The sequence below is a fragment of the Lonchura striata genome, chromosome 7, assembly GCF_050655825.1.
Source record: "Lonchura striata isolate lonStrDom1 chromosome 7, ASM5065582v1, whole genome shotgun sequence".
Taxonomy (NCBI): domain Eukaryota; kingdom Metazoa; phylum Chordata; class Aves; order Passeriformes; family Estrildidae; genus Lonchura; species Lonchura striata.
The window spans coordinates 15,499,721-15,520,172 of NC_140709.1; the positions used below are offsets into that span (position 1 = coordinate 15,499,721).

Sequence of the window (20,452 nt, forward strand, 5' to 3'; positions counted from 1 at the left end):
TCAGGCATGTCACAAGTCCCTCTTGTCTCCATGAGGCTGCGGGCACACCTGGTGGGACAGAGCTGCTTTGGCCCTGCCTGGAGCAGGGCAGGTTTGCTGCCCAAGAAGCATCGAGGAGCCAGCCAGGCACGACAGTTTGCTTTGGCCCCAGCTCCACTGAGCCAAACGCCTGGAGGAAATGTTTGAGCTCTTGGAGCAGGAAACTTCTATTTATGCATGTTCTCCGACCTCGAAAATTTCATCTGCAGCCGGCTTGCTTTGTGACTTTGTGACCTCAGCCGAAAAACAAAGCAGGGTTTCCAAAAAAAGCTGCTGAGGAAAAACACACTTGCACCTCATTAGTTTTAGTATCTCCAGCTAATAAGCAGAAGTCATTTAAAGACTCATCTCATGCAGGCAACCCGCCTGGAAGGATCAGAAATAAGAGATGCATCCTGCAGCTGATTCCTGGGATGCCCCATTGGTCCCCAGAGCTGCAAGACTGCTGCTACTCTCCTCAGGGTTGCAGCATCCCACAACCAGCACACCAAAGTGCACAGGAAGAGGTGGGAGAGCAGTTTCCCTGACATCCTTCACCTGCCACTTTCTGCCCACCCAGCACACTCCCAGAGCTGCTGCCATGGACAGCCAGTGTTACCCTCCACCGGCCTTTCATGCCCCTCTCAAAGTCAGGTTGTCCTGCAGAGCAGAGCCAGGCTCAGCAAGTCTGGGGCCTGGGGACAGTGTCACCCCTCCCAGCCAAAGCAGTTCCAGAAGGCAACAGCTTTGCCTCAGTGACCAGAGGTGCTTGAACATTAGTGACAATTCCCTTCCAGTTTTTCCTTAGGGTGTCCCAAATTGCCTGCTCAACCCAGAAAACCCCTAGCATTGCTGAGGGCAAACAAGGAGTTAAAATGCAAGAAAAAGAGAGGTAAAACCTTTCCTGGGAGAGTCCAGGTGGTGGAACAAGCCTGAACCTGAATATGGGCTCATCCCTGCATCATCCACTAGTGATCAGGATGGGATCCCCACCATGGCTTGTGCAGTGCCTCAAACATCCATAATGGAGATCTCTGGGGTCCCACACCCACACCCACCAGCCAGGGGAGCCCCATCAGCTGCAGCAGCTTCCCAAAACCACCGCCTTTCCCAACAGAGAGCTGACATGGGGAAACCAGGAATCACCCCCAGCTCCCACATGGGTCAACTGAGGCACAGGAGGGCAAGCATGGTGGGGACGCCAGAGCCCCTCTCCCTCCCCATACCTGGATAGCAGTGAGCCTCTTGCTAATCCATTTCCACGCCATGGCAGGTCCACTCCTGGCACCCTGCAGACCCGGGAGAGCGGGTGCCCACAGCCAGGGTCCTCCAGTGTCCCCTGCCCCAGCGAGAGCCCTTGAGCTCTGCCCCGCTCCCCAGGCTCTGCCATGCTCCCCACCCCCCAGGCACAGCCAGGCTGCGTCTCTGCCGCCAGCCCCTGCACGAGGAAGAGTCAGCCTGCAATCAGCTGATAGGAGCCAGCACTCCTGTCATTAAACACTCCTGCCCGCTGGGCTGGGAGACCTTGCAAACGTCCCCTGTGCAGAGAGCCTCCAGCCAAACCAGTATAACCCAGTCCAGCCCAGCACAGGACGGGTTGGTCCCAGTCCTGTTGGGTTGAAGATCCCTCTGCCAACCCCACCAAGAACGTGCCTTCCAGTCCCAAGCTAGCTTGGCATGTCCCCAGGCTCCTGGCAGCACCCAAAACCTGCAGGTTCCTTCTGCTTGGAAAGGGTGAAGAAAGGCACAAGAAAGGTTTCAGAAACATCAAGAAACTGCCCTGAAACACAGCAAAGCCAGCAAAAGAGGCTTCTAACTGGATTTTTCTGAGGATGCTCTTTCTAAGGGCTGGAAACATGCCCTGGACAACCAAAGGGATTAGGAAAAGCCAGATCTCAGGTGAGGAAGGCTTTCATCCTCTTCCTCATGGGAACCATCATGCCTCCATCCCTTGGGTACCAGTCCCAACACACAGGGAGGCCAGCAAGTGGCTGCAGGCGGTGGGGGTAGCTGTCCACGTTGACTTTGGCAGTGCATTTGTCTACACTGTCTTAGCAATTTCATGTTCACAGATTAAGTAACAGATCCCCAGCTCCAAGACAGGAAAGTCAGCTTTGCAGCAAAAGCCTCAGCCCCCAGTGTGCTGGGCTCCACCACCACCTCTGCCACCAACCCTGGGCATCTCCCTTTGCCTTTGGCATGGCCACCATCACCTTGGCTGGCAGGGAGAGAGGACTTCAGGATCCCAAGTTTTCCATTGGGAACCTACAGGAGCATTCCAGGCTGAGGGATTTTGGCTGCAGGGGGTGCTTGCAGCAATGGCACAGATACAAGTGACCCCCTAAGAGGTCTTGAGGCAGTGATCAGCCTCCATGATTGGTTGCACTTACCAGGACTTCTACCTGCTTGGTGATGCTCTCCCCCAGGGATGGCTGCAGACAGGAGCAGGAGAGGGTGAGAAAAAGGCAAGCAAGAGAGGAGAGATTGAGAGAGGGACACACACACAGAGCAAGGCCAGGGTCAAAAGTTCCCCCTGGCTATTTCTGGTGCTTCCTAGGAAATGCACCACAGTTCTGTTCCCTTCCCTGCCTGCCAACATATCCTCTCTTCCTAAAGGTTGGGAATTGCCCAAAACACAAGTGACGAGCTGGGATACTCAGGTACCAAGGATGCTGCCATCCTGCCTCTCAGCCACCACCACTGGCACTGGACCACTGTTGCCAATGGGAAGCATTTGGCTGAACCCTGAGCTTGTTCCATGATGGGCACCTGGGTGCCCCTCACATCTCTAGGATTCCAGATGGATCCTCCATGGTCAGACCCTACAGCTGGGAAGTAAACAACAGGGCAAGCACAGTGCAGTCCCACACCCAGCCTGGCAACTGGCCACCAGCAAGACCAGCTCCCCAAGATAAGCCTGATCCCACAGGGCGAGTGAAGGACCCCAGTGAGAGCAGAGCCAGGGTCTGAGATGCTCTAAACAGGAGGAAATTTGTTGACATGCCAATGGAGAGAGCTCTGAAAGGAGGCTGGGGATAGGAATTAACTTCCTGTAGTGGGAGAAAGTGTATGGACCCCAAATATAGGAAGCAGGAGACAGATACCTCTATCTGGGAATGGTGGTTGTGGTGCCTGAGGATGGCACAGCAAAAGGACCTAGGTGGGTGGGTCCCCAGATGGGAATCTTGGGACCAGGAGGTTGGAGGTCACCCCCAAAACCAGGCTGCTCTACTCTTGGCAGCAGGGCCAGAGCAGACATTTCCATCATGAGGCAGGGCAAACCCTTTCAATTTCCTCCCAAAGCCACAGTAACGGTCCCAGCTCAAAGCCAACATATTTTTGCTGTTGATAAGTGCCCAAGGAGGTTGGCAGGGGTGGGGGGTGCAGGCAGAGATTAAACCCGGGGCAGATAACCACCACGGGGCCCCAGGGCAGGCAGCATGTTCCACTCCTACCCCATGCTCTCGCTCACTTGGGCTCTCACGCTGCTCTCAGAGCTTGCAGGTGGTCATCCCCTACACTCACTTTGCAGGTGAGACCCCTGCCCAGCTATGGGCTGCCCGGCCCAGGGCCCCGTGTGGGGCACAGATATTGCGGTACTGCCTGGCTGCCGAGCCTGAGCTGAAACCCTGCCAGGGCCTCCTCTCCCCGGCACCTGCCCCAGCAAGCCTTGGCACACGTCTGCAGCACAAAGGAAGGGCTGCCACACCGGCCCCGGGCTATGCCAGTCTCCCTGCTGCCACGTGCCCGCTCTGCCTGCTGCCACGGGCATCGCCAGGCTGGGGACGGGGCAGGGGAGCTGCTCTGCTGGTGAAATGCTGCTGCCTGGTAGGCACCATCGTGTCATGCTCCCCAAACCTCTTGCTGGGCATGGCTCTGCTCCAGGCGACATCCCAGTGCCTGGTGCCCCCAGAGCCCAGCCATGGCCTGGAGCTGTGTGGCAAAGGACTGTGGCTGTCTGCCCAGCACCCCCACACCTGCCCTCCCCAGCACAGGGTGAACGGAGATGATGCATCCAGCTGTTCTCCCGGTGTCCAGAGGGAACAGGGTGGGAACAGCCTGCGTCGCCCTGGCCCCAGCAGATTATTAAAGGCCCCTAGGACAGACAATAGTACAGGGTGACAACAACAAGAGCTCAAATGCATGGCCTTGGGCGCCCCGAGCCAAAGGCACATCTGGTACACCCATCTCCGGGTGTGCAAGAAACCGCCCCAGCTCTGGCCAGGGAGGGAAGGCCAGGGGACCTCAGAGCCCTGGATGGTCACGTCCTATCTGCCTGTCCCTCTCAGCAACCCTGCAAGCTCCTCTTCACTGAAAGATCCAGCTCCAGGCGTCTCTGGAGTGATGGCTGAGCTGCTCCAACTTCTGCTGCTAAGCTGCGGGATGCCCTTCAGCCAGCAATGGTGTCAGGCACAGTGCCAAAATGGGGGTGCCCTTACCCCCAGCCCAGGACCCCTGTGGTTTTGAGGGTGGCAGATTCACATCCTGAAGCCCCAGGACAGAGAAAGCCCCATACCCAGAGCAGGATGCTCTAGCATCTCCAGAGCCCTGGCTGTCACCCATGGCTCACAGTGGAGGTGTCACTTACCAGCTCATAGTTGACAGTGGGGGAGCAGGGGGTCACAGCCTGCAAGGAAGCAGAAGAGAGTCACAATTAGTCCCTGAACACCCTGTACAACATGTACAACACAGGGCATGGGAAGAGGCTGGAATGCAGCATTTACCCCCCAGCCACGCCACAGGGAATACAGCACCCATCCAAGGAAGTGACAGGGGCATCTATGGCCTTGCCACCCAAGGCAGGAGCTTAGGCAGCATCCCAAAGTCAAGGCTGTCTTCCTGGGAGTGGGAGCGGGCTCAAGGCCATGGCAGCTGTGCCATTCATCCTTGGCCAGGGAGCCAAGACAGGCCCAGCCCCAGCCCCAGCCCGGGTGGGCATGGCAAGCACAGCACAGCACAGCACAGCACAGGACGGGCGCCTGATGCCAAGAGCAGCTCCTGGAACAAACCCCAGCCCAGCCTCGTGAGCTCCTGCAGCCGCCAGCTGAACAGCCCGGCTATTGTTACCTTAATTACCAGCGGCAATTACTGACAATTAACCTTGGGTTTTGTGTGCACCCCAGTCCGTAGGGAAGCAGCAGCATGCCAGGGTGGGAGAGGCAGCACCTCATTGGTGCTGGGGCAGCAGGCACAGGCACTGCAGCTCTGTGTTGGCCCAGAGGTGCCAGCAGTAGTGGGAGTGTGTGATTTGGGGCATTTTGTCCTCTACAAATCCCACCAGGAGCAGTGATGCCCAGTAAGCTATCCCCTGCCCTATCCCAGGATGGAGCTGAGATGGCAAACACCACTCAGGGGCTGGTCCCCTACTACGGCAGCATAGGGACCCACTGCACCCCACTCTGCCTGTCCTGCCCCGGGCCATAAAAAGAAGGATTTGTCCCAAGCAACCCACTTGGAGCACCCATATCCCATCCCATCCTGATCCCCAGAGCAGGATGCCCAGCGCCTGCTCCCCTCCCCGGCTGCCAGCCTGTTCCCTTCCCGTCTGTTTTCTTCAGGGGTTCCTCCTCCTCCTCCCGCTCCCTTCCCCTGCGCATTATTATTATGATTTTATTCTAATGCAGAAACGCTTCCATAAAAGGCCCTTTTCCCTGCCCCGCGGCGCTGGCCCCACGCCAGCCTCCCTGGAATGTTCTCCGGCAGCGAGCCGCTGCTGCGGACAGAGCCGACGAGGGCTGTGCCGTACCGTGTCCCGCACACTGCCGTGCTCTTCCCCCGGGGATGCTCAACAAGCGCCCCGACCCCCGCCCAGCCCCAGCTACAGGGCCAGAGATGGGGAAATGCACAGCTCCCCCACAATGGGACACACCGGTGCCACAACCGGGTAGGGTCCATGCCCAGTCCTCCTCTGCTGTAGGCATGGGGAAGTTTGCAGGCTACAAATGAACCTCTGGCTGGAAAAGCGAAAAAACTGAGGTGCCTGTGGTTGTATTTCCTTGCCCTTAAGGATTCTCTGATGAGTGATATGGGCTTGTGCTCACCCAATATCACTCTTCCCATCTGCAGAAGACAGCAACTCAGGCTGTATGGCACTTTCGAATCCCAGAAAGGCAGTTTTACAAGGACTGCAGGAATGTAAAGCTGTTTACCTCTCTCAAGTTTGGCTCAAACATGCCCCCAGTTCAAGGAGAAGAAGGAAGACCCTGCCCCAGACAATGGATCACTCCCTATGGATGTCCAGTTCCTGCCCTAGAGGTGTAGGAGGTGTACGAGGCCCCTCCTGCCCCACGGTACCGGTGAGAGTATCGCTCCATACAGCACTGCAGCACCCCCGGAACAGCCTCCATCCCTGTCCTCAGGGATTCCTGCATCCCTCCATGCAGGGAGGGGTGCGAAAGGCAAGGGGACCCGCACACCTCTGGTCCAGGTTTTGCTTTGCCATGGCAGACACAGCAGCCTTTCTTCTCCCCTCACCGGTGTTTGCATTCCTGCAGGCTGGCCCCCGCCGCCGACCCCGCCGCCCAGCAGCCCTGCCCAGGAATGCGAGGAACGAGGCGCAGCAGGGCTGCCGCCCACCCCGCCAGCCCCCCATGGCCCCCCACCCGCCACCCGGCCCCCCAGGTCGTAGCCCCATCCCTCCCGGCAGCCACATCCCACGAGCTGCTGCCTTGACACCCGAGTTTTGCCAAGCAGAAAAATCACTTTCCCAGCAAATGAGGAGGCCCCATGGCCACGAGTGATAGGAGTCTCTGATGTCTCATAAAGGGTTGGGCACACCCTGCAGCCTTCCGCTGGAAGGCAATGATGGGCTCTCTTGCTCATCACCAGCTGTCACTATACCTAGAGAAACTCGATAGCCTTGACATGTCCAAGCCCAGAAATAAACACCTGGCTGGCAAACCCCTGACAGTCCCTGGCCACACCGCCATAGTGCAGAGCAGCTCATGAGATCCCTCTTCCACCTAACCCCTCCAGCTACAGCTCACGGACTGACCTCTGCACCACAGATCCCGACAGGACTTCAGCACCATTTCACAAGAACTGAGCGAGGCTGGAGGAATGCAGACATCCACCTCCTATCCAGGGATGAGACACCTCAGAGCCTTCTTCATGCTGCAACCACTGCTTAAACCTCCCTCCCTCAGCACCTCCTTCCTCTCCCTCCTCCTCCCTCAGTAAAACAACCCTTGCACCCCTGGAAGTGCCCAGGGCCACTGCCAGCTCCAGCAGAGCATCGCCGTGGGTTGTAGCCCCAACCTGCCAGCCCCAAGATGCCAGCAGGGCTCTGGGAGAACAAACCTCCATGGAGGGACCCTGCGACTCAGGAACGGGCTGGATCAGCTCTCCCCAGCTGGGCTGCTGGAGCCGGGCGAGCACTGGCCCACAGCCCACAGCATGGCCCGTCCGGCTGCTGGTGGGTGATCCAGGCCCATCTCTGACGCATATCCCTTCCTTTGGGTGGCGGTTTGTGTTTTTCCCTTCCCCAGGAGCTCCGATAAACATTCCGGAGCCGGACGATATCCGGGCTGGTGCTGACCCTTACTATGCCAGGAGCAGATGCAGCACTAGCCACCCTAGCCCTCGCACAGACCCCTGCACACCAGAGATGCTTCCCATGGCCAGGCACTGAGATGCTGGCAAGCCAGCCCATCTGGTATGGTTGAACCTGGAGACACACTGTCAAAAGGGATACTGACATCCCAGACCCTCCGAAAGCAAGCCAAATTCATGGCCCTTCATGGCCCCACTGTTTAGAAAGAATGTGGACCCCAAGAGAGGGCATCAAGGCACCCTACTCCCTGCAGCCCTGTAAGTGGTTCCCCTGCCCAAGCCACCCTGTGGTCTGGAAATGCAGTTGTCGAACAGGAATGTGACTCAGTGGCCACACTGGCGTCCCACAGGACAATGCTTGGGCAGCATAAATGCCTGCTCAGCCCATGTGATCCCACCTCATGGGGTCCCACATTACCCCATGAGGGACCACTTCCTCCCAAGCAAGTTCATCTCAGCTTTGTGCCACTTACATCCCAGCTGGGCTGTGAATCACTTCCTCATGCACCCCACAACTCTCTGCTCACCTCGAGACCCTGCCTCAAGTAAAGGGGATCCCAGGGACAGCCACAGGCCACAGCAACTTCCCCAGCCATTCCCCTACTCACCAGTCCCTCCAGCCCAGCCACCAAGCCCTGCTGAGCCCTCTCATAGCCACAGTGTGGGGCAAAGTGTGAGCTGCCATCAGGCACCTCACAGCAGAAGACACTTCTAGGGGACAGGTTGGCACCACTAAATTGGGGATGTTGGGGAAGGATTTTCGCTCTCCAGCACCCCTGCTCCCCATTCCAGCTGCAGCATCCTTCTCCCCTGCCAGGCATAAGGGACCATGGTGTCTGTGCTCTGGTCACCCCTCTGACCTGCACAGGGGTCAGGTATCCTCTGCCACACCACGTGCTGGCTGCTCCTGCCCTCACATTTTTTGCAGCTCTGGCAAAACTCCTGTTTATGCAACATGTCCCCGGCAGGAGGACGGCATGTTTCCATGCACACCCGTTCCCCCCCCACTCCAGCTCCACCCTGCCCAGCACAGCCCCGGTGTGCGAGGCACAGGGCAGCCACACAGAACCCCAGACCCCCGGCATGGGGGTCCCTGGGAGGAGGTAGCACCCCGTGCACCCCACAGCCCCTCTCTGCAGCCACCAGTATCCAGGGGTGCTGCTTTTGGGACTTCTTCTATTGGGTGGGGGTAACTGGCAGATGCGCCGAAGGGCAGGGGAGCGGCTTGGCCAGCGGCTCAGGGTGAGTCACTCTGGGCTGATGCTGGGGCACAGAGGTCTCACTGCTCCCAGGCTTCCCTCCAAGCATCCCCAGCCCACCCTGCAGCTGGGTCAGAGACTGTCACTGTGCCATCCTCTCCATGCCTGGACAGCACTCATGCCAGGGCAGAGGCCATCAAGTCTATGCTGTCCCTGCATTCCCCAAGAGATGCTGGGGCACCAGGAAGAGTACCAAGAGCTACTCAGTGATGTCCCCCGAACTGGGACAAACGCTACCTCCTGTCTCTCCCCTGGTATGTTGATGAGGAGCCGCCCTGTGGCCCATCCCCGCCAGGAAGGCGGCAGCAGGACCAGGACAGAGGTTACCCGGTACACACAGCCCTGCAAATCAGGGATGAAATGCCACAGGGGACACCAGCCATTCCGTCCCACGGTGGCCGTGGGGGCCACCACTGACACCCATGACACACTGGGATACACAGCACACTGGGAGGATGACGGCCCCCAGCAGCCCATGGCTGGCCTGGCCAGCAGCCCTGGCACAGGGGTATGGGACAGGACAGGAAAAACAATGTACAGAGAAGCTTCAAGGGGTTGCAGTGGAGGCAGATACACCAAAATAGCCCTGGTTTCAACCCAAATAAGGGCAGGTCCCGGCTCTGGGGCGGTTTCAGCAATCAGCCTCAGTGCTGCCAAGTGCAGATGAGGGGAAGGGAGAGAAGGTAGCATCCCTGACCCTGTCTGGGGGGAGAAGGGTGGTTTTGGGGGTCAGGAGGGGGACAGAGATGCCTCCACATGACCAAGACAGGGACTGTCCCTACTTTGCTTGCAGGCGCTGGCTCGGCACAGGGCCGGCTACAGGCAGGGATATGCTGTGCTCTAGTGCCTAAAAAGGCAACATCTGGAGGCAGCAGGTCTGGATCCAGCCCCACAGGCCAGCACGCGCCTGCCTGGCTCTGGCCCCAGAGCCCCAGCCCTGCCCTGCTCTGCCCTCAGCACCACACACGTGTGCTGCCACCCCACTGTGGGGACACCCCTCAGCCCAGGCCCATGGGGACCCCACAACCACCCTAAGGAAGACCATGGGGTCACTGCCCACCTCTGCACCAGACTTCTTCAAGAAAAAGTACCAGGATCCCCCCACCCCCTCAGCAACTCCCCAGAGCCAAACCAGACACCAGGACTGCCCAGGGAGCAGCTTCTGCACCAGGGATAGGCCAGAAACAGAATCACACTAGGACTGGCTGGGACAGACCCTGCTGCAAGGGGTTTCACCAGGACTGGTCCATGAACAGGTTTTTACATAGGATTGGTCGATGCATGGATTCTTACATGAGATTGGGCAGCAACTGGATTCTCATCTGGGGCTGGTCTGAGCAAGGATTCTCACCTGAGATTAGTAAATGCAGGGATTCTCACGCAGGATTGGCCAGCACACGGATTCTTACACGGGATTAAACACTCCCCAGCCTGTCCCATAGGACTGGTCAAGCCGTGGCTTCTGACAGGGGATTGGTCAGAGCACTGACTCTCAGGCAGGATTGGTCAGAGCAGGGATTCCCGCACAGGACTGGCCAGCGCACGGATTCTCACATGGAACTGATCAACAAAGGGATTCTGACATGGAGCACGGGCACTCCTGTGGGACTGGTCAGCACACCAGCCTCTCCGCAGTCTGTGCCCCACCCTAAGCCCAGTGCGGGATCCTTCCCATAGATCCACTCTGGTGGAGCATCAGGCAAACCCCTTTCTGTGCACTCAGACCTTGCTGCACACTTTTGGCAGCCTCCCAGCATCAGGGGCATCTGCCAGTGCTCATGGGACTGGGACCCACCTCGAGGGGTGATTAAGGTGCCAAGATAAGCCCTGGCTGCCCCTAGGGGTCTTAGCCCCCAGTACTGAGCCCAGGGGCTCTACTTGGGAGAGTAGGAAAGGCCCAAAGCAGATGGAGACTGGAGTCACTGCTGTGTCCTCACCCTGCAGGACTGAGCTGAAAGCACTACAGGGGACCTGAAATGCTGAGCAGCACCTCCAGAACTGGTGTCCCCCCAGTTTGTAGTTTTGGGGAAATGAGGGAATAGGAGGGAGAAGTGGAGACAAAGATACACTCCCCCTGCCCAGGAGCTGTGCTGTGGGACTACTTTCTCTCTTGTGTCCCAAAACCCATCAGGGAAGCTCCAATGCTGATCAGGGTCTGTGACCAGATACCCCCGAGATGGGCTGCACAAGGCTAGGAACCAGATAGTGGCAAAGCAAGGAGGGTCACCCAGGGCATGGGCAAATGGACCCCCCTGCAACTCAGGACCTCAAGAGGGCATGTGGGTGAGCACAGCTCCAAGGCCCAGTACCCCTGCCTGGGGCCAGCAGGATCACTAGGAAGGGGCTTCATTAGAGCGGGTGAGAGCTGGAGGTTTGTTTTCTATCGATACACTTTCCCTGGGGGTGGCTTCAGACTCCAGAGAGGACACATGTTGTCTTCCCAGTACCATCATGCTGTAGGGACAAGAGGTGCCTGCTTGGTTGTCCCCCAGAACGTGCAGACTCAAGTGCCATGAGCACCCAGGGGGTGCAGCCGCTGTCACCCCACTGTCCCTGCCAGCTGTCCCCCAGCACACACACTGGGGTCACCGGTCCCGCACCAGGGCTGACTCCAGCAGAGAGCGGGCTCAGGCGCCCGGGAACGGCGCACTTCTCTTTTTTTCCTTGTTTTCCCCTTAAACGCAAGCGGGCTGATGCCTCCCTCGCTCGGTCGTTTCCTCTCCCAGCAGCACAGCCCAAAAACATCTGCGCTGGGACCTGCCCTGACGGAGTTAACCCTCTGCGGGCCCGGCGGCGCCGAGGGGCCGGGGATCCCTGCCCGGGGGGGGCGGCGGGGGGGGCTGGCACCCGCCGGGGCTGCCTCGCCACTCATTAACCCGGAGTTTAACCATTGACGGTCCCGCCGGGGAGGGGGGGTTAACCCGTGGGCTGCCAGGCTGTCCCAGCCCAGGGGCAGCCCCCCACCGTGTCCTCCCCGCGGGGGTGACAGGAGCCCGGCATCGCCGCTCGGCTGCGGAGCGGGAGCGGGGTGCCGGGGGCGGACCCCGCTTTCCCGCGCAGTCCTCGCTCCGCGGGGACTTGTCCCTACGCACTTCGGGGAGGCCGGGGGGGACGCAGACCCCAGCGGCTGCGTGTCCCCCTCCGGAGCACCCTGAGAGCCACCGGCCCTGTGAGGCGGGAGAGGGGCTCGGGGGAAAGGGCCCCCGGAGCCGCTCACAGGTCCCTCCCTGCCGGCAGCCAGCCGGCCCGAGCCCCCTGCCCAAGCCCTCCTCCCTGCGAGCACCGCATCGCCCCCTTCAAGCCCCCCTGCACCCTGAGACCCCTTCTGGTGACAGACAGCTACGGATCCCCCTAACACGGGGGGGCAGCACCCCCCCTCCACGCACCACCCCATCACCGCTCGGATACCACGCGTGGCCCCCGCCCCCTGGAGAGATGACACCCCCCTCCAGCACCCCCCTCCCGGGGGGCCTGGGGACCCCCGTGCCCTCACCTCCCGCCCGTACCTGGTTCATGACGCTCCCGAAATCCATCCGGGGTCTCGCCTGCCTACATCCGAGAGGGACGGCACCGCAGCCTCACCTGGCCCGGGGGGCGCGGGGGGCGGCCGGAGGGGCCGCGGGGGCAGGCGGGAGCCCGGCGTCGCCCGGGCGGGCAGGAGTGAAAGCAGACTGCAGGCAGAGCCCCCCTCCCTCCCCGGGCCAAGCCTGGAGAAGGAAGGAAGGAAGGAGGGAGGGAGGAGGGAGGGGAGGGAAGGAGGGGGAGAGCCGAAGGGTTTCGCTCCCCAGAAGCGGGACCCCGGCGATGGAGGGGCGCGGGGAGGTCCCGCCGGCTCCCCGCTCCCCTCCGCACCCCCGGGGCGGCCGGGGGCTGGGGAGCCCGGGGCGCCGGCCCCGGCCCTGGGGGAGGAACGGGGTCCCGGTCGACTTTTTCCACCGCTCCTCTCCCTTCTCCCGCTTCTTCTCCCTCTTTCTTCTCCTCTTCCCTCTCCCCAGCTGCACGGCGCGCTCCAAGTCCGGCCCCGCTCCGCTCCCCTCGCCTCCCCCAAAAACGCCCTTAAAGGCAACCGTGAGCCTGACTCGAGCAGCTGGCCCTGGGGTAGGGGCGCCGGCAGTTGGGCAGACCTCCCCCCAAAAAAGAAAAAAAAAATTACCCCCCCCACACCTCCGCCACCTCCCCCTTCGAAGCCCCTCGCAGCCGGTACCGAGGGGCCGCGGCGGGCGGCGGGGTGCAGCGGGGTCGGGGCCTTATCGCCCCGGTGACGCCACCGGCGTCCCTGTGCCCTTGGCGGGGGGGTGGCAGCGACCGGTGCGTGGGGCCCCGCTCGGGGCCTGCCTGGCACCCCCTGGCACAACTTGGTGCCCCCCTGCCATATGCGGGACCAAGTGCCCAACTAGTGGTCCTTGGGTGTCCCACACCCCCAGCGTTGGAGAGGATGTCAAGATTTATCAGACCGCCTCTCAACTAAAAATCAAAGCCAAAATGCTGGAAAAACCCCATCAGTCCTTTAGCACCTAAAGTCATGCCAGTCCCAGCTTGCCTGTCCCAAACCTGGAGTGTGCCCAGCATCCCCCTGGCCTTCCTCCTGTCTCCCCTCCTCCTCCTTCCTTCTCCTCCTCCTCGGGGGGCTGCATGTCGATGGATGGAGCCCTGGTCTCTCTTGCTGCCCCTGGGGCAACCCAGCCCCAGCCCTGCTGAACAAGCAAGTGCTCAGTGCCAGGAGACCCCACAGCAAAGAGGGGAAGCCCACCAGCAGCAGCCCAGAGAGTGGCGAGCTGGCCAGGGAGGCAGTGAGCCAGGCACCCGGCCCAGTGCTGTTGACATTTTCTCACCCAACGCCTCCCCGTTCCTGTTTGCATTTCCGTCCTGAAGCCGTGGGCTCAGCCAAAAGGCTGGAACTGGCTCTGCTGGAGCGGTGCAGGACCCCAACACCCCTCCTACCTCACCACCTCTTCTAAAGTCACCAGGGAGGGGTCAGTGGTAAGGGGTTTTCCCATTGCCCACCTCTAAGTCCCCCTAAGGGACACCACCCCTGGGCGTACACTCCAGTTCAGGGAGATCTTTCCCAGTCCCTCCATGCCTCAGCTTCCACAGCAACCCAACAGTGCCATGGGACAGGAGCACCAAAAGGCACTGTGGACCCTTTCTGCTGCCAAGGACAAAGCACCAGAGCCAAATATCTCTGGAGAGCATCTCCTCATCCCCCTCCCAAGCAAGCACCAGCCAGCCCTTCTGCCTCCCCAGCACCCAACAGCACAGAGTCAGACCCCAACTGCCATCACTCGAGGGACAAAACCCCATGTCCAGGATCCATTGACACCCCTAAACAAGTCCCACCATCCCCACAGCCCACAAAAACCCGGCATCCCAAAAAGATGGGATGTGCTGCAACAGGGATGGAGGGGCAACGAACATCCTGCACCAGCAATGCACAGCATGGACCCCAGCCCAGCTCCAGCACAGACCCCTGCACAGTCCCCAGAGCTCAAACTCCTCAAGAGGCGGCCACAGGATGGCTCCCAGGCCCTGAGAAACATCAGCAGAGGAAGAGCTGAGGCCAGATGGGAAAGTATCAGCAACTGAATGGGATGGAAATGAGTGGGTGAGCAAAGGGCAGTGATAGCATGTCCCTGTCCTGGTCCCAGGGCAATGACAGGAACTGTCCCCTGGGGACATGACATGTCCCTTTCACAGGACACAGCCAGAGAAGTTCTGACAACATCCTTGAACTACAGCTGCCAAAGTATATCCCAGAGCCATAGGGTCAAAGTGCCAGTGGGAGCAAGTCCAACGGTCTGCAAAGTGGCTCCAGTCACTCCCAGCCCCCCCCCGACAAACCACCCCTCACATGAAACAGCTCCTCTGTGACCCACAACAAACACCCTTGAGCATCATTACCCCAGATGTCAGTGGAAGACAGGAGACCTGGGGACCAGGCACCCAGGTGCAGTTCATCTCCAGAGATTAAGGCACACAGGAGATAAGCCCCAATGCAGGGTCTGTAGAGCCCCTCTTGAACCAGACCTTTCAGCTGTTTTGGGATCTCTGCCACCTCTTGGAGGGTCCTGGGAGTTCCCAGGGACCCAGTATCCTTCCCAGGGCAGGTATCAAGAAGAGTGCCCATGGGGGATGCAAATTGGTCTGGGAAGAAAGAAAACCAGTGGGAAATGAGGCAGACCTGGACCATTCTTCCCACCCTAACAGGGCTCTGGGAAGATGGATGCAGCCCTAGGAGCTGCCAAGGAGGGAGGCTGGTGGTCCCCGCTGCCTCATCTGACACCTCCCAGGCCGGTCCTGGCCAGTGTTCACCAGTGCAGCGAGCATGAGCAGTCTCAGCATTCCCTCTCCTCTGCCCATCCTTTCTGTGCAGCACCCCGAGGGTGCAGAGAAGGGCCCCAAGTCCTCCAAGCAGCAGAGCCGGCCCCCCACCGGAGCTGAGAGGCCGAATATTTGGGCAGTGATGTAAAGAAGGGGAAAAAGGAAAGAGGCAAGGGAAAAAAAAAAAAAACAACAAAATCCCCTCCAGGACCTGCTGCACAAATAAGACCTGGCACAGCACTGGGGCAGGGCTAAGCCCCACAGCCTTCCACCCCAGCTGGGCCCATGCCAGGGTCAAGGACATATTCCTGCTATATTCCTTCCCTCCCCTGCCCCGCCCTCTCCGTTGTGGAGACCAGGGATGTTGCTAATTACCTATGCCAAAGCACTGGGGTTTGAACGGGGCCATCAGGGACAGGGACATGGATGTCCCCTCCTTGCAGCCCCCGGGGACCTGCAATACACAGCCTAGCCATACCTCCAAACACTGCTGGGCCCCTGGCCACGGCACGGCTGGAGGGTGCCAATCACCAGGAGTCAAGCCTTCCTGGAAGCGTCCAACCACTCCTTGCCTCAGTTTCCCTTCCTAGTTCTGGCTTATTTAACAAGCAGGGGGTATCCCCAGCACCAGCTGAGGAGTAGTAGCACACCCCCTCACCCCCACCACCACAGCCTGCCATAGGTCTTACAGCTGTCCAAGGGCCCATCAACGCCGCACTGGGCACTGGGAGCGATTGCTCTGGCCGGGACATGCCTCGCTGCCCGGCCCTGGCCCTGCTCCAGCCCCTGGTTTAATGATGGACAAACCTGCCCCCCCCGGAGTCCCATCACAGGGGGCACTTGAAAAACAACCCAGGCCTGGCATGAGGCCAGTGGGGATGGGTGGCAGTGAACTGGGAGCACATGCATGTGACCACCCGCCTGTGTGCGAGCGTGCTCACGCACATGGATGGATGTTCTTGCACACACATGCATTTTCCTGCAGCTCATGCATTCGTGCATGCATCTGTGAGCACACACAGTCACACACACACGTTCACATACACAGGCACACACACACACATGGCCCAGCAGCCTGTCATGGCTACAATGCACACTTTCAGCTCTCTAGGAAAAGATAATGAGGGAACAACCCCTAGATCCCTTGGTCCCATGCTGTGTGATGTGCCTCAGTTTCCCCACCCCCACTCCCCCAGCACTGCTGGGCCCCTGTGTGGCAGGGACGAGCAGGGCAGGCTGGAGGCTTGCCAAGCCCAGGGGCTGGCACAGGCGCCATTTCCCAGAACCAAGCACCAGCAATCGCCAGCCGATTCGGCAGCCAAACACCACAGCGCTCCCTGTCCCCCAGCCAAACCATCCATCGTGGGGCCAGCTCCCACTACGGGAAGCAGCACAGTCCCCCGTCTTTTCTCAGCCTCTCCAACCAGCATCATGGCAAAATCTGGCCACAGTCAGACCAAAGTTGTCCTGGGGGACAGAGACACTCCTAGGATACCCATTGATTTGGGACATGCCTGCTTGGCCCCATTGCTCAGAGCATCCTCGAGCGTCACCACCGATCCTGGCTGTGCCACTGCCGGCACGTGCCACCCACGACACAGGCTCACCCACGCCTGAACGCAGGCACAGAAGTACTGCACCCCACACCATGTTCCCTGCCTCCTGCTGCCCCCACACAGGGCTCGGTGACTCAGTTTCCCCATTTTCCAAAGGAAGATACTCCCCCGCAGTTTTGGGCAGGCACTTTTGGTGCAGGGAAGGAGGGAGGGGCAAGCTCTGTGTGTCACATACATACCAATGTCCATCCATCCAAACCACCCCTCTCACAGAGAGGGAGGGAGGTTTGCTAAGCGAGGAAAAAATCCCTGAGCAGAGGCACAGGGCGCAAGACGGGCCTTACATGGGCATGGGAACAGTGTTGTGCTTCCCAGCTGATGAGTGTGCAGCTGCCCTGGCCCCTCCACAGCCACCTACGGGCACCAGGCATCCCACCAGCATCACTGCCAGCACAGGGCAGTAGGTTCCACCACTGCTGCCCCACTGTCTTTCAGGCAGGATGGAAACTTGAGGGATGCAGGTCACTGCCAGGGCACAGGTCCTGCCCTCCCTGCTACAGCTCCGCCTGCTCACTGCCTTCTCATGGAGGGGGCACTCACTAGCACTACCTCCCAGGTGTACCCACACACACTCCAGTGCCCACCTCCCCTTATCCCCATCACATCCACGGTACCCCCTGGTGCTCCACACTAATTACCAGGAGTACAACTCTTTACACCCCACCCACACCCCCATCTCTCCCCCCTCCCCTATACTTGGTCCATTTGAGGTTTTTAAGCTGGGCTTGGATGCAGCTGGCTGGGAGCTGGCCATGCTGGGGGGGCAGAACGAAGAGGTGGAGCAAGTCCCAGGGAGGTAAATATGGGGACCAAAGAGCAAACACTGCCAGTAGCATAGTGGGGCAGACTCCAGGGTCAGGAGACACCAGAGCCAGGGGACACCAGGACCTTGGCAGCATATCCAGGGCAGGAAGAGGAAGCACTGCAGGGTGCAGCTGCCAGCACTTTGGGGGTGAATCCATCTTCCCCTGCCAAAGTATCCTGGAGGTGCAGGGGTTAAACAAGAGGGACTTCAGGTAAACAAGAGGCCATTTTTGCTCCATGCCAAGCCCCCTCCCCACATACACGGTCCCCAGAGACCCTACAATAACAAGCCGGCATGTGAGTCAGCTGGCCATTTGCCCGACCGGAGGAGCCCCTCCCTGGGCGCTGGCCCAAAGGAGCTCTGCGGAAGGCCCCTGGCCCTGGCCCCATGCACGCTCCCCCCAGCAGCAAACCCCTCAGCTAGCTGGCCCCACCGAGGGGGCTCCAGCTTCCAGCGAGCGTGGGAAGGGTGATGGAGGCTAATGAAATGCAGCCGGCTGCAAGAGCGAGCCACGGGCTGCCCATGCGCACAGCCTGTCCAGATGCTGGGAGCCCGGTATGACCCCCCTCTTGGTGTACAACCCCCTTCAGACATCAGAGAATCCCCACCGGGTTCACACCCAGACACACACACACTTCCTGGCACTCCCTCCTGCCTGGAAAGCACTGGCAGATGCTCCCTGCTGCCGTGCCACAGGCATCCCCTCACTGCACGCCCCTCCTGGCTCTCCCCGCGGCACTGGCAAGGCCACCTTCCCTGGCCTCAGCCTTCCTGGCATCTTTGGCACAGGCTGCCCGGGGTGACACAGGGTCCTGGGGTGGCCCAGAGTCGGCACAGGGTCCTGAGGCTGGCACAGCTCCACTAAGCCTCCCGATCACCTTCGCCCAGCCCGCTCAAGGCCCAGGGTACCCCACGGCCCCGACTTCCCCCAAGAGCCCAGCTGCGGCTCAGTGCTGGGGCTGCTGCCAGCGCCTGCCCTGCACCACCACCCATACCGTGGCACCCTGCAAAGCCCGACGTGTGCCCAGCCCCTGGCACAGCACCCCCCCTTTCCTCTCCCTCCCTGCCCAGCTGGGCACAGGCAATGGGCACAGGAACAGGCATGTCCCAGCCTACGCTGTCTGCCTGGGGCATGCCAGCCTCTTCCCGCCCAGGATGCCAGCCCCAGAGCTAGCTGGCATACACGCCTCCCCAGGGATTAAGAACATGAAGCCTCCCCTGCCCTGTCAGCGCAGTAATGGGCACCATGCCCACCTCCAGCTCCTCAGAGAACCTGGGTTGCTGTCGGGTCCCCTTCTGCTGGTGCAGCAGCTGGATAGACAGACACCACTGGGCATCCTCCGTTCCACTGTCTCCTGCCAGCAAGATCCGCCCCTGGCCAGGCATCGGCAGAGCTGCTCAGCCTGTGTGCATGCAGCTGGCAGCGCTTGGCCACGGCGCATGGCACCCACGTGCAGCTGCACTCACCCTGGAAAAGGGCACCCCACTCCAGGCACTGGGGCACAGATACCTGCTGCTCTGCTCTGAGAAGGGCTGCACCCCAAAACCCAGCCTCATACAGACAGGCACGTGCTGTCAGTGACTAGGCAGCAGGATGGCACTGTCACCCAGTGGTGACACCAGTGCCACCATGACCAGCCCAGAGCCACCAGCCCGTTTGGGTGCCCATCCAGTGGAGTCAGCTGGCATGGACCATGGCATCCTCCCTCTGAGTCCCCAGCGCCCACAAGCAGGGCTGGGGACACCTCAGGGCACTGGCCTTACCTTGGCTTGGCACTTGGTGTGGCAGGAGAGCTTGCAGCCTGTGGGAGAGAGGGGGGAGAAGGGTTATTGAAAGCAGGAGGGGGAGGAGTGCCGGGGGAACAGTCTGCAGCACCCCACACGCAGTGCAGGAAGGGGGGGCACCCAACACTACAGGGCACAGAGCACCTTGGTACTGGGCACTGGCTGCCAGGACGTGCCCATGTGTGCAGGGACACCCACAGCTCACATTGGTGCTCACACATTCTGGGTGGCACCAGCAGGGCACAGCAGCAGGCACACAAAATGTGGCTTTGGGGCACACACAGTGCCAACGTGCCAGTGATCATGTGTGCGTGCAAGCCTCAGTGCCCAGGGTGAACGCTGTGGAGGGACACCATGCACACACAGGTCTCATGGGGTCTCTCACGGACACTGGCATGACTGAGAGTGTCACAGGGGTGCTGCCATTACCTGTGCTCCCTGCCTCCTCCCGGTGCACTGCTGTTGCACACTTTCACCCATGCCCCATGGAGGGCACGTGCTCACGGGCAGTGCAGGCTTGTTTGCCACTGCTGGGGACACACACTTATACAGGGCACCACTACACTGCCTGAGTAGCCCTGCAAAGACATATGTCCCATCCTCAGGGGACACAAGGGTCCCCATGCAGCACGGCCACGGCCGCACCCCAGTCCCTGTTCCCCTTGGGCCTGTTTCCTGCAGCACAGGAAGCCTCATTGTTCCCATTTCCTCTGTCCACCCCTCGCACGGGGCTCAGCGACACCGCACACGTGCAAGGGCTCCCAGCCCCACCTGTGACCCACTGGGTGCTGTGGGCAGCACGCACAGCTCAGGAGGTGAGCACCCACGTGTGCACAGACCCCCGCCCACGTGCACATACGTGGTGGCCACTGCACACTCATTGCACGTGCGTGAAGCTGACACACGGCCACGTACATGTGTGACACCTCAGTGTCTCCATGGGCCACCCTGACCTCCCAGCCACCTTCCCACCCACAAAGGCACCGCACACACCCTCTCACCACCACAGCTCTCCCTGTAACACACAGGCACACGTGTGTGTGCACAGATTGGCACAGGCACATGTTCCCACATTCAGATCCTCATGCATGCAGGGACAC

The 20,452-nt window shown here is 60.3% G+C and overlaps 1 protein-coding gene across 23 annotated transcripts in view; it reads right to left on the bottom strand.

Annotated features, from left to right (window-relative positions):
• The window catches only part of TNS1 (tensin 1), a 65,665-nt gene that overhangs the window by 41,314 nt on the left and 3,899 nt on the right, over positions 1–20,452 (bottom strand). For 10 of the 23 annotated variants that reach the window (XM_085584249.1, XM_085584237.1, XM_085584243.1 and 7 more), the window contains 3 exons: positions 19,332–19,369; positions 4,607–4,645; positions 2,409–2,450 (listed from right to left, as the gene is read on the bottom strand). In XM_085584249.1, the coding sequence (XP_085440375.1) occupies positions 2,409–2,450; positions 4,607–4,645; positions 19,332–19,369 (119 nt within the window). The other 13 variants (XM_085584250.1, XM_085584241.1, XM_085584245.1 and 10 more) reach the window with 9 other exon arrangements.